Genomic DNA, 15,610 nt, shown 5'->3' on the forward strand with positions numbered 1-15,610 from the left:
GTTTTTAGGCCGAAAAAAACGACATAGTATAGTCAGGCGTTTTTAGGCCGAAAAAAACGACATAGTATAGTAAGGCGTTTTTAGGCCAAAAAAAACGACATAGTATAGTAAGGCGTTTTTAGGCCGAAAAAAACGACATAGTATAGTCAGGCGTTTTTAGGCCCAAAAAAACGACATAGTATAGTAAGGCATTTTTAGGCCCAAAAAAACGACATAGTATAGTAAGGCGTTTCTAGCTAAAAAAAAAAAAAACGACATAGTATAGTAAGGCGTTTCTAGCTAAAAAAAAAAAAAAAACGACATAGTATAGTAAGGCGTTTTTAGGCCGAAAAAAACTACATAGTATAGTAAGGCGTTTTTAGGCCAAAAAAACGACATAGTATAGTAAGGCGTTTTTAGGCCGAAAAAAACAACATAGTATAGTCAGGCGTTTTTAGTGAGAAAAAAACGACATAGTATAGTAAGGCGTTTTTAGGCCGAAAAAAAACGACAGTGTAGTAAGGCGTTTTTAGCCTGAAAAAAAATGACATAGTATAGTAAGGCGTTTTGAGGCCGAAAAAAACGACATAGTATAGTAAGGCGTTTTCAGCCCGAAAAAAATGACATAATATAGTAAGCCGTTTTTAGCCCGAAAAAAACGATATAGTATAGTAAGGCGTTTTTAGCCTGAAAAAAACGACATAGTATAGTAAGGCGTTTTTAGGCCGAAAAAAAACGACATAGTATAGTTAGGCGTTTTTAGCCCGAAAAAAACAACATAGTATAGTAAGGCTTGTTTTGCCCGAAAAAAACGACATGGTATAGTCAGGCGTTTTTAGTTAGAAAAAAACGACATAGTATAGTAAGGCATTTTTAGTTAGAAAAAAACGACATAGTATAGTAAGGCGTTTTGAGGCCGAAAAAAATGACATAGTATAGTCAGGCGTTTTTAGCCCGAAAAAAAACGACATAGCATAGTAAGGCGTTTTTAGGCCGAAAAAAACGACATAGTATAGTAAGGCGTTTTTAGTTAGAAAAAAACGACATAGTATAGTAAGGCGTTTTTAGGCCGAAAAAAATGACATAGTATAGTAAGGCGTTTTTAGCCTGAAAAAAAACGACATAGTATAGTAAGGCGTTTTTAGGCCGAAAAAAACGACATAGTATAGTCAGGCGTTTTTAGTTAGAAAAAAAACGACATAGTATAGTAAGGCGTTTTTAGGCCGAAAAAAATGACAGTGTAGTAAGGCGTTTTTAGCCCGAAAAAAATTACTATATTCTATGTCGTTTTTTTCGGCTAAAAACGCCTTACTATATATACATGGTCGTATTTTTTTTTGGGCTAAAAACGCCTTACTATACATGGTCGTTTTTTTTCGGCTAAAAACGCCTTACATGGTCGTTTTTTTCGGGCTAAAAACGGCTTACTATATATACATGGTCGTATTTTTTTTTGGGCTAAAAACGCCTTACTATACATGGTCGTTTTTTTTCGGCTAAAAACGCCTTACATGGTCGTTTTTTTCGGGCTAAAAACGGCTTACTATACAATGTCGTTTTTTTCGGGCTAAAAACGCCTTCCTATACATGGTCGTTTTTTTTTCGGCTAAAAACGCCTTACTATATATACATGGTGGGGGTTTTTTGGGCTAAAAACGCCTTACTATACATGGTGTTTTTTTTTGGGCTAAAAACGCCTTACTATACATGGTCGTTTTTTTTGGCTAAAACGCCTTACTATACATGCTCGTTTTTTGGGGGAAAAAACGCCTTACTATACATGCTCGTTTTTTTCGGCTAAAAACGTCTCATCGTTCACTTCAAAGAGCCGGCTCTTTGTACCGGCTCGTTCGCGACCGACACATCACTTGTGAAAATGTAGGTGATTAAACAGTCAGAGGTGCTGCCAAAAAGAACCCTTTCTGCACTGAAATACAATGAAATTAATTTTGATTCTTTTTGCTGCAATACAAACCGGATACTTCATACTTGACCATAAAGTTAATTTAAAACTTAGTACCTCAATTCAAAAACAAAATCTGACGTTGAAAAAAAACGTCGTTTTGTATTTGTAAGACTGATTATGAAAATAAACTGAATTTAATTTTCAGTGAGGATCAAATACAGTTTCAAAGAAAAAAAAAGTCTATCGTTTCAAATTCCGATTGTACAATTAAGATTCGGTTATTCAATAAGATTCAGAGTAAAATATCCAAATCCATCCATTATCCGAGCCACTGCCCTTCAATTCACGTCATTCAAATTCAGTATAAACTATTTAAAAGTTATTCACGTTTAGTTTTTGGTGGCAAATATTCCGCCCCACAGCGTCACACCTAGTTTAGTTTTGGTTGTAAAGTGTCCTAGAGTGTCTTGAAAGACGCTAATAAATGAAATGTATTATTATTATTTTTATAAGAAATTACAGGGGTTATTTTTACTGACTATTCATTGTTCATGACATGTACAAATGTTTGTTTTCCTAACACGCTGTCCATTCTTGTTTTCTTACAGTTCTTACAGCCGCCGTGAGACCTAACAGCCTAACATCTTGGGCCTCAGACCAGGAAATTGATGTCACAATCAAAAGCTGGCTACATCTGGCTCCCGATCGGGATGGTGACAGGAAGGAGAGCATGAGAAGAAAAGAGGACATGGAGAGCGCAACAATTTGATGGACAGAAAAATACCGTTCAAGAGTCAGCTGCATCCCAATTTGGACTTTTTGTTCACTGTTAAATAAAGAAAAGTGCATTTTTCCAGTCTATGTGGAGTTATATGTGAGGTTCACAAATTATGACAATAAACATATTTTTATAACAGTTGTTTTTTTAATGTGGGTCAAATATGGCTCATGAAAGATGTGGCTTGGTTGAGGTTGAATTCGGGCTGATATCAGGAACCTGTTCTGGCCCAGCGTCGGGCCGGAGTCGGGCCAGATATGCATGCCAGACGTGGGCCACCGTCATTCATTGAGGTATGTGGGCCGAGTGTACGTGCCCCGGAGCTGGGCCGGACCAATTTTGCTGACTGGGTTGCTCCGTGGGAACTGATTCAGGGTCATGACTGAGGGGAGGGATTGAAGTGGACGCCACCACGGTTTTTACTTGTGTGGCTACGGTGGAAGGTCCATTTGGAAAACAGCCCCCCCGCCCCCACACCCACCCACCCCCGACTTCTGAACCATCCCACCAGATGTGGGCGCTTCCTTTTCAGCGGCCGGCCGTGTACAAACGTTTTTCTCTCACACAAGAGGTCCCGTTTTGTTTGTCGTTATGGCCTGAGATTTTATTCCAGAGATGCGTTTCCATTCCAAATAAGGCACACGAGGCTCCGTTGCGAATGAGGAAAGATGACACGCTGCCAAATGTTTCTGCTGATAAATCCCTTTGCCCCCCGAGGCGGCATCTGCTCTTGATTTGAGCGGAATGCTTTCATTTCCGCTTTGTTTTGACCTTCATTTCAGTGCAACCCCCCCCCCCCCCCCCCACCATCACGCTAAGCGATAGGTTGGTGTTTTCACTGAGTCGTTTCCTTTGTCGCCGCGGCAGAACTTGGGCGGCGGCCGTCCTACTCTCCGCTCAGCGCGCAAACTGCTCCTCGACTGCTCCCAAAAAGTGAAGGACATGGACAGAGAATACCCCCCCCCCCCCACAAACGCAAAGGGAGCTCGACCTCCAATTCAAGTCCACCTTGCACAGCTGCTGATTTGCACTTTGGCATTCACGGCTTTACAGATGTTTTGTTCTTTTTCCTCCTCAGAAGCGACCCTACGGCGTTTGCCGAGAATATTTTGGGGGTTTTAGCTTTCGAGGAGGCCGAAGCAATTTGAGCGGCATCGCGTTGAAACTCGGTGACGTTTTTCCGAGCGCAGCGCCCGACCTTTTTTGCTGGGTGTCGCGGACCAGCTGAGACAAGTTCAAGCATTTTTTTTTTTTTTACCGATGCTCGGCCGCGGGATCGCAGACGGCACGAAATCCATCCAAGCAGACGCGGCGATTGCGCCGTCTTCCGCGATGCTCTCCGTTTTCACTGCTTTGCTTCCGTTCTGTTGTATCTCAAGCCGACAAAAGCGTTTTACGGGACGATTTTCGATCCCATCGGCCAATGGGGCGCGAGCTCCATCCGTGCAATCAAGGCCCGCACACTTGGAGTATTCTCAGCCGTCGACCGAATCGGTACGCCTCGGCCGGCCGCTGGCATTTTGGCGCCAAGGAAGTCTGCTGAAATGAGCGGAGACCTCGGCAAAAAAAAAAGTCAAAGGACTAGAAGTAGCGCTTTGCCGCCAGCTTGCGGCACCTCCAAGTTCTCGCATTTTTGCCACGGAATGACCAACCGTGATACGGCTCAGCCCGAATCTCTGCGCTGACTTTTTGGGGGGGTGAATAGTCTTCACGGCGTGCGCATTTCAAGTCAACGAATCAGCGGCATACTTCAAATGCGCTCGGCTTCCGAACTTGGAACTCGGAGCCTCGGGGGGGCCCGGCGCGCGTTAGTAGTAGCGCAGTCTCCCGACGGTCCCCGTTCCCGATCCCAGGACGTCCGGCTGTCCGTTCCTCCAGATTTCCCGGATGATGCGCTCGCGCTCCTCCAGCCGCTGCGCCCTCTCCTGCTCCTCGGCCGACGCGAACACGTCGCCCGAGCCGCCGTTCCCGGCGGGGATCTCGGTGGTGACGGCGAGCGGCGGGGGGGCCGCTTCCGCGTCGTCCGCGTCGTCTTCCTCCCCGGCGCTTTCCCGCTCCTCCTCGTCCCGCGGTATTTTTTTCTCGGCGGCGGCGGCGGCCGTCCGGCCGCGCGGCTCGCAGGAGATGCGCATGACCAGCAAGCAGAGCGTCAGAAGCAGGCCGAAGCACACGCCCAGCACGAAGTACAGGCCGAAGCTCTCCGGGTTGCCTGCGGAACACGGGCGGGAGAAGGCGCTTCAACGGAAACATCGGAACGCGCTGGTACCATTTGCTATTTGACCCGGCGGAAAATGCTCGCTCTGCTCAATGTTAGCTTGACTCAAGACTCGCTCGCCGGTGCCGATTGAAGATTTAAAAGGAATCGGAGGATTCTCTTCAAAAGAACTGCACTGCGTCTCCTACGACTACCCGTATTTTCCGCACCCAAAAGTCTTCCGTTTTCTTAAAAACTCACTGCGCGCCTTTAAATCCGGTGCGCCTCGTCTATGGTCATTACGGTAATATGTCGACCCCAAGATGGCTGCTTGCTGGAGACGCGCTTCCGAGGTTATAACTCGCTGTTGCTTCAGTGAACTGCGTCGCTGCTTTATGAAATATGTTTTTGAAAAAAGGAGAGCTGTGGTGGTGTTGTTTTTTTTTTCAGTCTCAACAAATGCAGGTACGTCTTTGTCCGTCACCGTGCCTTCTCTTCTTCCGTTCGACTCGAGAGGCGTTCAAGACCGCCTACGAAAAACGTAAACTAACGATTACTTCAATGAGACTACGAAAAATGAATTCGAGAACCCCCCCCACAGCATTTATATTGTGATTTCATCATTTGTGAATACATAACTCCTACTGACATCCGATTGTTCTGTTGGCGCTCCGATCAAGGAAATGCCAATGCGTTTTTCGCAGGCGGTCGTGAACGCCTCTCGAGTTGAACGGAAGAAGAGAAGGCACGGAGAGACGCACAAAGACGCACCTGTATTTGTTGAAAAAAGGAGCGCTACGGTTTTATTTATTTTTTAAAACGCAGACTTTATTGATGGTAGTCTCAACAAATACAGCTACTGTCCGTCTCCGTGCCTTCTCTTCTTCCGTTCCACTCGAGAGGCGTTCACGGCTGCCTCTGAAAAACCTCAATTAATGATTACTTCAATGAAAGTGCGAAGAAAATCAAGCGAGGAAATCACAAAATACATTTTGTGGGTGGGGGGGGGGGGTATAGAATTTATTTTGTGATTTCCTCGCTTGATTTTCTGTTTTGATGCATTCTTTTCCATTTTGAAAGTTTCATTTCAGCGCAGTAATCGTTAAGGGACGTTTTTCAGAGGCGGTCATGAGCGCCTCTCGAGTTGAACGGACGCCTCTTGAGTGGGGAGGGGGGACGGGAAGGGAGCCTTTTCCGTCACCGCTGCCTGACTTTGAGTTGGACCGTTTTTTTTTCGCCGAATGACTTTTGCTCCACGTACAGCACGTTGCCGAGCGTTGGGCCGGGGTGTCGCCCGCCGCTCTCGGCCGAGGAGACGGCGCAACTCACCCTTGATGTGCGCGTAAGCGGCCATACTGTTGCTCAGGAGATCCATTTGCTTCTTCTTCACGTCCATGGCGGCTTCTGCAACAGATCAGACGCGCGCATCTTGAGCGCCGGACCACGGGCGACGTTCCGCGTCAAGCCCACGAGACGCGGCGGAGCTTCGTTCGCCGGCGGGCGGGCGGGACGCCGAACAAAAGCCGCTCCGTGCGCTTTTTGGCCGGCGCCGACGCGTCCGGCGCGTGGCGCGAGACGGCTTCGGGGTGACTTTGGCGGGCGCCCGCAGAAGACCTTTCTGCAGTTCGGGCTCGGCTTTGGCCCGCCTTTCCGGCGTCATTTGCGCCATCGAGCGGAAGACTCCCTCCCGCTCTTGGATCTGAAGTGCGGATGCCCGATGGCGCTCTCTTTCTTGCCCGCGCCGGGACCTCGGCGAGCCGCAGCCGTCGTGAAAGCGCCATATAAGACGGGATGGGTCGTACGCACCGCTACCGAATCCCGAAACCCCGAGAGCTAAGCTTTCATTTCGAACGTTGCGAACAAAACGATCGTTTTGGACGCAGAGGATGACGATCGGCCAATGCGTCAAACCTCCAGAAAACACCCGCCCGCCCCGTGACCTCGGACCAAAGATCCCGACGGCGAGGCGGATGCCGAATGTGACGCCCGCCTCATTTGACTGCGTTTGTGGGCGGGGCGAGGAGGGCCGCGTTGAGAGCCGAGCATCAAATCCACCCGTGCGGAGAAAAGATTTGCGGGTCCTTCCTTTCCGCCTGGCCGCTTGTGATCTTTGGTCGTTCAAAGTCAAGGCTTCATTTGTCCGCCCCGACACAAAAGCAAACACGCGTACGTCAAAGCACGTCGGATCCAGAGTCACCGAGGCGTCTGCAATGCAAACAACAGCCGGCCGACCGACAAGAGTCCAGAGGTGGCGCTTTGCTTTCAGAGCGACGGGGACCAGAGGCAGGCCACCGCCCCCCCCCCCCCCCTCCCTGCAGGAAGCCCGCAGCTTTTGGCTCTCCGCCGGCAACGCTCACGTGTCCCTTTCCCCGTTCTTACGAACGACGGTTCCGGCCGGTGTGGAGGCGCTGAAGAAAAGCGGCCCCCCCCCCACCATACGTTCAAGTCGACTTCCACAATATGTTCGTCGACGCACGAGGAAAACAGGAAAGGCTATTTGCAGCCGCAGGATGGTCGGCACGACCTTTGTCTATTTTTGTGCTCGTCAATGAAACAACAACGGCGCCGTCATTCGGGACTTCCTTCGGCATCGTACGCTCGTTCTTCCTTCCATCTTTTCTGCTTGCGCAAAGCGACCTCATCACGACAGCGATGCACTTTGACGGTGGTCACCCTCGGCAAGGGGTCATCACCGAGGACCAAACTCCCTTCGACTCCGCTTCCCTCGCGTCCCACGGCGGTTTTTCAGGTGTGCCGTCTCAAGTTCCGAACGCCGCGTGGCGCGGGACTTGCGCCTGCGATCCTCGCGTCGACTTCGCGCGCGATCGGCAAGAGTTCAATCGAGCCAAAGAGGACTCGGACGCAGTCGCCGGCTTCCCGCAAATCATCGATGTCTTCCGATTCCATCCCTGGGACTCGGCTTCATTTGCGGCCCGCGACGCCGTCAGCCCGACGTCATCACGCTCAAAGAAATGCCGACGTCCTCGCGTGTCTTTTGAAAGACGTTGTTGTTTGCTCGGGGGCGGGCTTCAGAAAGCTCCACTCGTGATCTCAAGCGTGACGCGGCTCTTGGACAGCGCGCAGCAGCGGCGCGACACGCCGCATCAATTACACGGCCGCCGCCGCCGCCGCCCATTTGGCTCGTGACGCGCAAGGCGCGATGGGGTCCCGAGGCGTCGCCGCGGGCCGTCTCTTCCGCGTTTAGTCGGCGGAGGACGTCGTCTAAAAAAGGAAGCCTTGCGAGCGGAGGCGCGTCCGCAATGCCTTCCATCCCGCGGCGCAAAAACAAACAAATCCAGAAAGAAATGGCGGAGGGGGTCCGAATCGGTCGCGCGGGAGTCAACTGTTGCCGAGCGGCCAGGACGCGCCATCTCAACGGGATGGACGGATAGTCGGCCGCGTCACGCCGCCGCCGCTCGCGGGATTCGCAGGTGATTTCAAAAAAGCCAGCGAGGCTTCTTGCCGCCGTTCACATTCGCGGCCGTCGATCGCCAGACGGGCTTCTTCTATTGCATTTCTGCAGTACTCGGCACAAGCCCCTCCCCCAAAAACCCGGCTCGGACGCGACCTCGGCGCGACGAGGGGTCGGCTTTGTTTGCACTCCAAGCGGCGCGTCGTCATTCGCCGCAAGGAGCTTCGGCGACGGCGCGCGGCCGCACGGGAAAAAGCCGCGGCCGGGCTCAAAACGTACGCGCCGCGGCTCTCCGCGCCGCGGCGGTGACCGGACGGCGGCGGAGCGCAAATCGGGACATTGAAAGGAGGGCGGCGAGGCAAAAGCACCTTTTGTTCGTCATCAAAACAAAGGCACGGAGGCAAAGAGCGCTCCTGTTATTCGAGCCGACTCTTTTGGATGACTCGCCCGATGCGGTTGTACGGAGGGGGAGCGAGGACTCACCGGTGTGTCGAAATAAATGCCGTCCCGGTCAAATGCTCCCGAGAGCTGCGGGAACGCTGCGCCAACACCTCCCGTCCGCAGCAAAACTTGCTGGAAAGCTTTTCCGGCCTTCCGTGCTTCAAGTCCCCAAAAGTGTCTGTGTGCGTGCATGCGTGTGTGGGAAGGGCCGGACTGGCAACTTCCTCTGCAAGTTGGAGGCTGACTAACAAGAGTTGTCTCTCCTCCCCTCTGTTGGCTCCAGTGCACATGGAGCAGGAAAAGCCGTCCTCCAACCCCTCCCGCTGCAGGGGGGGGGGGGGGGTAGGAAGAGCCTAAAATGGTCAAGCAACTCAGTGAGGGGGTGGTGTGTGTGTGTGTGTGTGTAGTTTCGACGACAGGATATTTGGCGTCTTTCCGCAAGCACGGGCACATCATGTGGGAGTGAGCAAAGAGCAGTGGCGATGACGTGGGGGCTCCCTTCGGCGAATCCTGGAGGAAAAGCCGGCCGGACGGTCGGCGCAGGTGGGAAGCGCAAGCCGCGGCGACATGGAAGAACGCCGGCTGATTGACCATTTTCGGAATCCAAGTGGAGGGAAGGGAGATCGTGTCAAAAACAACAAAACATCCAATGAGCGTCTCGCTGATCCCCGTCTACGCACTTCACGCCATGTTCCTGTTGACTGCCTGAAACGGAGATTGCCCCCCCCCCCGTGCAAACAGAAACTCAAAGGATGCACAAAGGTGATCAAGATGAATTGACCTCCGCTCTCAAACGAGCGAGCGACAAGCTCGACGACGTTGTGAACGGGGGCGCGACCAGGACAAAATGTTTCTCTCACGTTGGACGCCGCCAAACACGAGAATGTCCTCGGGCCAACTTGTCTGCGCTGCGCGTCTTTGGCCCCAATGAGCCAGCCCCCCCCCCCCCCCCCTCCTCAGTGGCCCAAAAGCACACAGGAGGCATCTGCCAGAAGATCTTGATGGGAGCAGGGAAGTCCCCGTTCTGCAACGCTAAACTCTTCTCCATCTGGATGTCGGGACGATCCAACACAGCGGCCCACCGCAAACGCCGCGTCCAACCAAACTGGGCCTCGTGTCTGTCCGGGCAACGTTTCGAACACCCCCCCCCCCCCGCCCCCCTCAGAGAAAAGCTTTGGACGCGTCACGACCTGTGCTCAGCGTTGATGGGAAAGTGCCGCTCTTCCTTGAATATTCCGCGACGTCCTGCGCCCTTTGCTGGGTTTTTTACGCGGCGCGTTTGAGCGACCCGTCTTCTCGAACACGCAACGGCTTTGCATTCGCCGCGGTCAAGCTGGAGTGCGGGCGGGTGGCAAAAGAAGTCAATCGGCAGATCGATCAAAATCAAGATCGCCGGCTGCAATCGCAGACCTGGACCTCGGGCCCGCGGATAACTTCCTGCGACGGACTAACCCCGCGGACGCACGTTTCCCGGCACTCTTGCTCCAAAGGAATGTGCTGTACTGTGCGAATCAGCGGGATCGCATACCCGGCGAGCTGAGCAACAACCACGTGATGACGGTGCAAAAAGAGCCAAGCGCACGTCCCCAAATAACAAGCGCCAACGCTGGCTTTGTGCTTTCCGAGAGACAAATGTCCAAAAATGGAGGAGCGACTGCTTTCTATTTCAGGATAAGCAGTTGAAAACAAACAAACACGCATACATTTTCTGCCAAGATGTTTAGCGGACACTACAATTAAGTGGAATTTATGTGTGTGTGGGGGTGTTTCAGACTGGTTTCAAATGCCATCAAACATTCAGCAGCTCCGTTTGGCACCAACATTTCGAACGACATACGAGGGGCCGAAGTGGTCACGCCGGGTGTCGGTGAAGCCAAAGCGGCGCTTCCGCTTGGAATGCGCGCTCGCAAAGACAATTAGAGGGCGCTCCGGCAGACGCCAGTCAACAGCCAGCCTAGCAATTACGCTTTGCTCCCGCGAACGAGCCGGGGCCCGCGACTTCCGTTTGCGTGAGCGTCGGCGCGCGGGCGGAGGCCGAGAGCGGCCTCCGAGTGCCCTTTGGATTGAGCCAACGTAGTTTGGACTCATCCGCGCAGTCTTTGGTTTGGAGTCGAGTCCGACAGTCCGACACAAAACGCAAACGCGGGCACACTCGCTCATTTGTCACGCCAGAGGGGACGCAATCGACATTTAGTGAGGGCGGTGGAAGAATTCAAGGGGCTCGCACCAGAACCTTGTGGCGCACCGCGCATGCGTTTCAGTCGCTGCCTTGAATGTTTTTCTGGCGTTTGAACAATCGCCGAGGTCTCCCGTCAACAGCGGAAAAGCACCGCCCCGTTTTCTGATCAACATCTGATCGGCAAGAGCATCTCCTCTTTCATACTGACTGGCAAGCCCCCAACGATGCGAATGACCTGGCTTTTTCCATCTGGCCTTCCTGATTCGGAGAGGCGACGCCATCCGTTCGGGAGCGCAACAAGCGCTTCGGATGGCACACCTCGCAAAAGCGCCGCAAAGAAGAGCTCAACCTCCAGCGTCAAGTCTCGTCACGTCTCAACTCGAGCGGATTTCTCGAGCGCCTTCCGACGGCCATCGCTGCATACAAAGTGCTGTACGTGGAGCCACTATCGCATCTACAACAAGACGGCAAGAAATCAGTGACAAAGCACCCGACAGTCAAACTCAGATCAAGTCTGAGTCACGCGGAGTCAAATGCCAAAGACTACACGGGAGTTTTGAGGCGGGTTGGAAAGATGGCCAGCGTCTGCCCCCCCCCCCCCAAAAAAAAAAGAATTCAAGAGCGGCAACGGGGGTCACGAAATGCTCCGGTGTCTGGGCGGCGGGCGGCGCAGCTGGTGCGGTCCAAGAAAATGCCCCGCCCATTTCGAAAACACACATTTGGCACTCGAAGTGGCAACTCAATGTTTTTCCACAGACGCCGCCAGAGCTCACTTGACAATTGTCAGGCGGGGGGGAGAGGAATTTATTCTCGCTCAGAATTGTGTTTCTTTGAGAGGCAGAAGATCGTTCGGAGGCGCAAGAAGAGAGACGGTCGGCTCCAAGGACGGTAAGCGGCGCCGCACCCGGGCCAGACCGTCAGAATTGTTTGTCGCCCTCGGGCGGAGCAGCCTCGAGCCGAGCGCACCGTCGCCGCCGTGACCCGGTCGGCATGGCGGTTTTTTAACCAGCGTTTCGGTCCGGGCGCCGGTCGTCTCGTCTCGTGTTTCCGTGGCGTTTTTACGACGACACCGCGCGTCAACGGTCGTTAAATCGGCGCAGGCGGTCGCCGCTTTGGGTGCCGCCACCAAGCCTTTCGCAGGCGTCGCAGGGAAGCGGAAGGGAAAAGTCCGGCTCGGGAAGGCCACAAATCGCAAAGGGGGACGGGCCGAGACGTGAGCCGAGGGGGGACGGACGGGGAAAGGCACTTTGATTGGGGAAAACTATTGACCGCGGGAGGTCGCCCACCCAAAGAAGACTGGAGCGCCCGCCGTTTGCCATCGGCGCATGCCGGAGCCCCGAGCGGGAGTCCTTTTTGCTCGGAATGAGGCCAATCTTGGGGGACAAACCTCACACGAAAAGGAATGGAAAGCTCAACTCAAAGAGCATTTTGCCCCCCTGCCCACCGATTCCAACCTGACCAAATTGGAAAGTCCCAAATTGGAGACACGATAAAAGCGTCACGCTCAGAGCTTGGGTTTCCATCACGCCAAAATATGCGGCCGCTTGACGACATTCTTCTCGTCAGCGGGGTTGAAAGAGGGCACGAATTGCGAGGATGCGCAAGACCAGACTCGCATGGAAAGCGTCCGCTGGCTTCTTCCAAAGACGGGCGAACGCCTTTCCGCGATCTCCCCGCCGCGCTTTGCCGCATCGCCGACGCTCACGGCTTGGAATGCGTTTTTCGGCAACGTTCCTTTTGATGCGGGTGAAAGCGCGGCCAAGACGAAGTCCTCGGCGTCGGCGCCGATCGTCTCCGGCGGAGCTCCGCGCCGCCGCGGACTTCCCCGGGCGCGGCGCCAACCCCTGCTCCGGAAACGCTCTTTTGATCATCCTTCCGCCGCATCGTTGATCAAGAACGCCGCTCGCGCTCATAAAGCGCCGAAAACTGGCCTTGAAAACGGTCGCCGACGGGCGATCTTGGTGCCGGCGCGGCACTTTTGCAGCGCTGCTCCATTGTGGGATCGGCCAGACGGGGGGCAAGGGCAAAGACCGCAGAGCGGAGGCTGCCGACGTGTCGGAAGTCAAAACGGAAAAGGCGAGCGTCTCGTGACTCGCGGACGAGACGTCATCGAGACACGCGTGGCGCTTTGAAAAGCGGCCCCGTCCGCACCAAGCATCGTCTCCGTTCGCTCCAACCGCCATTCGGGCTGCGACATCTCGTCTGTCCGCCGCTCCGAATGCTCCGCGGCCGCACTCTCGCACTGAAGAAAAACATCAGCGGCTCCGCCGTTTCCACGCCCGCCGCCGGCCGCGGAAACGGTCTTGTCGGAAGCGGTCGGCCGCACGCTTCCTCGTTGGCCCGGCGACGGCTCGCCGACACGCCGAACGAGAGCTCCCATTGACAAAGTTGACGGCTCGGGCCTCGAGGCGATTCCGATTGGGTTTGCTTTGCTGTTTTGTTGTGGATCGGCAGATTGTGCCCTCCCTGTATTTTTTTATCCGAGACTTGGGAGATGTCAATTTCTGTTGCCACCAAAGAAATAAATCTCCTTTTGAAAGGACAAAAGCTCTCCGGGGTAATCGGGCAACAAAATTGTGACATACTGTAGGATGGTGTTCTTCAAGGCCCAGCTGCTCTGAGCTCACAGCACCAATCACATTTGCATGAGCACCGTGGAAAGTGGAAGGGGAGAAAAAAGGACATTTGAACTGGCGTGCACATCAAACTTCCATCCTCCTCACCCGTCTTCATATCTGTCAACTTTTCGGAGCGCCAACCTGTATAAACTACCAAAAAAATCCTTATAAAGAGCAAAAAATCCTTCTAACATACCAAAGCATTTTATATGTCAAAATAACGGCAGAAAAAACCCCACGAAATTTTCAATGATATTTCTTGTAGATCTCCATAATACAATGTCTGGTTAATGTCTAATCATCATTCTACTTCGTGGCATTACTGTGTCCAGAGTTGTATTCTTGCGTTACTTTTTTTCACCAACTCCAAAAGATTTGGAGTTGGTGAAAAAATGCGTCCATGACTCCAGTGCTGCAACGGCGCCCTCTCGCGGCCGTTATCGAAATGAAGAAATCATCACGCCCCGCCTGCTGTTTTAGTTCTTTTCCGTTGGCATTTCCCCCAATAATCATCACGTCACTCGACACTCGCACTCTTTTCACTGCTCGGCGCTTAGCGAGGAGACGCACGCAGGCAGGAAGCTACGCCGAGCTCAGTTAGCCGGATCGCCTCGAACACGCACCGACACCGAGCACTCACAACAATTTTGGGCACCTGGAAAGTAGCGACGGGACGCACCGTGATCACGGTCACCTTGGTCTGTTTTCCAAGTGTCAATTCACTTTAAAAAAAATCTACAGACGCTGTATATTAAAACGGTGCGTTTACCTCTTGCAGCACGTGCTCGCCGAGCAGCCGTGGAAGAAGTCCCGAGCTCGACGTCTCCGGCTTCACATCCCCGCGGCCAAGTCTCCCAACTGGCGAAAACCCTTTTGTTTCCTTTTTCAGTCCAAAGCGCTTTCTTCTCTCCCGACGTTTGTCGCCAGAAAAGAGCGTCCGCAGAAACATAAACACCCACGTGGGGACGAGGAAACGGCCGATCCTTGCTTGTGGGCGTCGCAAATCTGGTTTGAAACTCAATACTTGTAGTTTCCAGGCGCAGTTTTTTTTTTGTGTCGACCAATTTGTGCACTAGCCGACTTTTTAGCCCCCCAGCGCGCGATGTTTTCAGTTCACTAACGCCGCGAAAGGCTCCCTTGTTGCTTGCGCTAAGTTAACCATCGGTGAGGCTCCAAAGCGAGTGGAAACTCTCCGAGTCAATTCTTTGACCTCAACTCGTACGTGGCACCCCCCTGATCATACTTTGCACAAGCCAACATGACCTCGCTTCAGACGCAGCTTGCTAATGACGTCATCCTCAGAATCAGGTGTGGGGGAGAGAAAAAGTGAAAAAAGAGAGAGGATGTGGCTCTTGACGAACCCGAGTCCTGTCCAAGAAGGTTTCACAAGATGGCGAGCTCTTCCGCCGAAGTAGAGCCTTTGCAGCATCGATCCAGTGGAAATCATCCATCGACACCCCCCCCCCCCCCCCCGCACTCTCCTCTTTGACTCGCTGCGCAGGTTTTCAATGGGCTTGAGGTCTGGGGACTGAGATGGCCACGGGAGGTGCTTGATTCTGCCCGCTGAACCATGTCTACAATTTGCGGAATGAGCGATTTCGATTCGATTTCTTCCGCTGACTCCTCAATCTCCGTTTGTGGCCATGTTGCTGAGATGCATGTCGGTATGTTGTACAATGTGGAATTGGACCCCCAAACAGGGGCGGTTCTGGATCAATTTCACTGAGGGGGCCGGGCTGGGGCCAGGGGTTTTGATGGGGGGGGCACATTCAACCCAGGGCTAAAAAGACAGATTCGAAATCTTATTTGACTTTTTATTTCTTCAGACTTTGAAATTGTAGTCATAACATTACAGTGATGAGAAAAAAACAGTATTAGGAGGGCTAAAATGTCTGCAAGCGTAACAATACGCCGTGTCCATCTGTTGAGAATATTCAAGCCAGGGGATGATATGGTAGCAGCCTGCCGGGGACAAAAATTGCAAGAAGCTAGATGTTTTACATGCATATCATTATCCAAATTTTAAAAGGCAATGTCTGATATATTGATCCTGTTAAATAAAAAGGGAGACTAAAAAAGTTACACACGCGCGCGCACACACAC

General features: G+C 52.7%; 1 protein-coding gene across 2 annotated transcripts; it reads right to left on the reverse strand.

The window, feature by feature from the left end:
• Positions 1-2,788: 2,788 nt before the first annotated feature.
• On the reverse strand, positions 2,789-14,346 carry eva1ba (eva-1 homolog Ba (C. elegans)). Of its 2 annotated transcripts, none has more exons than XM_086112940.1 (3): positions 14,277-14,346; positions 6,187-6,261; positions 2,789-4,872 (listed from the first exon to the last, which is right to left on the reverse strand). In XM_086112940.1, exons 2-3 carry the CDS (start codon positions 6,251-6,253, stop codon positions 4,472-4,474), a joined length of 468 nt encoding a protein of 155 aa, XP_085969066.1. In that variant the 5' UTR covers positions 6,254-6,261; positions 14,277-14,346; the 3' UTR covers positions 2,789-4,471. The 2 variants fall into 2 exon arrangements, with proteins under 2 accessions (XP_085969066.1, XP_085969065.1); XM_086112939.1 differs by lacking the exon at positions 14,277-14,346 and adding an exon at positions 8,753-8,973.
• Between the last annotated feature and the right edge of the window lie 1,264 nt (positions 14,347-15,610).

Source organism: Hippocampus guttulatus, chromosome 6 (genome assembly GCF_054856545.1).
Source record: "Hippocampus guttulatus isolate MCC_2025c chromosome 6, RoL_Hgut_1.0, whole genome shotgun sequence".
In the NCBI taxonomy this organism is placed as follows: Eukaryota; Metazoa; Chordata; class Actinopteri; order Syngnathiformes; family Syngnathidae; genus Hippocampus; species Hippocampus guttulatus.

Coding starts and splice junctions, on each gene's coding strand:
- eva1ba (XM_086112940.1), bottom strand. CDS start 6,253: ATGGACGTGAAGAAGAAGCAAATGGATCTCCTGAGCAACAGTATGGCC. Junction 4,873..6,186: donor CGCTTACGCGCACATCAAGG/GTGAGTTGCGCC, acceptor CGTGTTCCGCAG/GCAACCCGGAGAGCTTCGGC.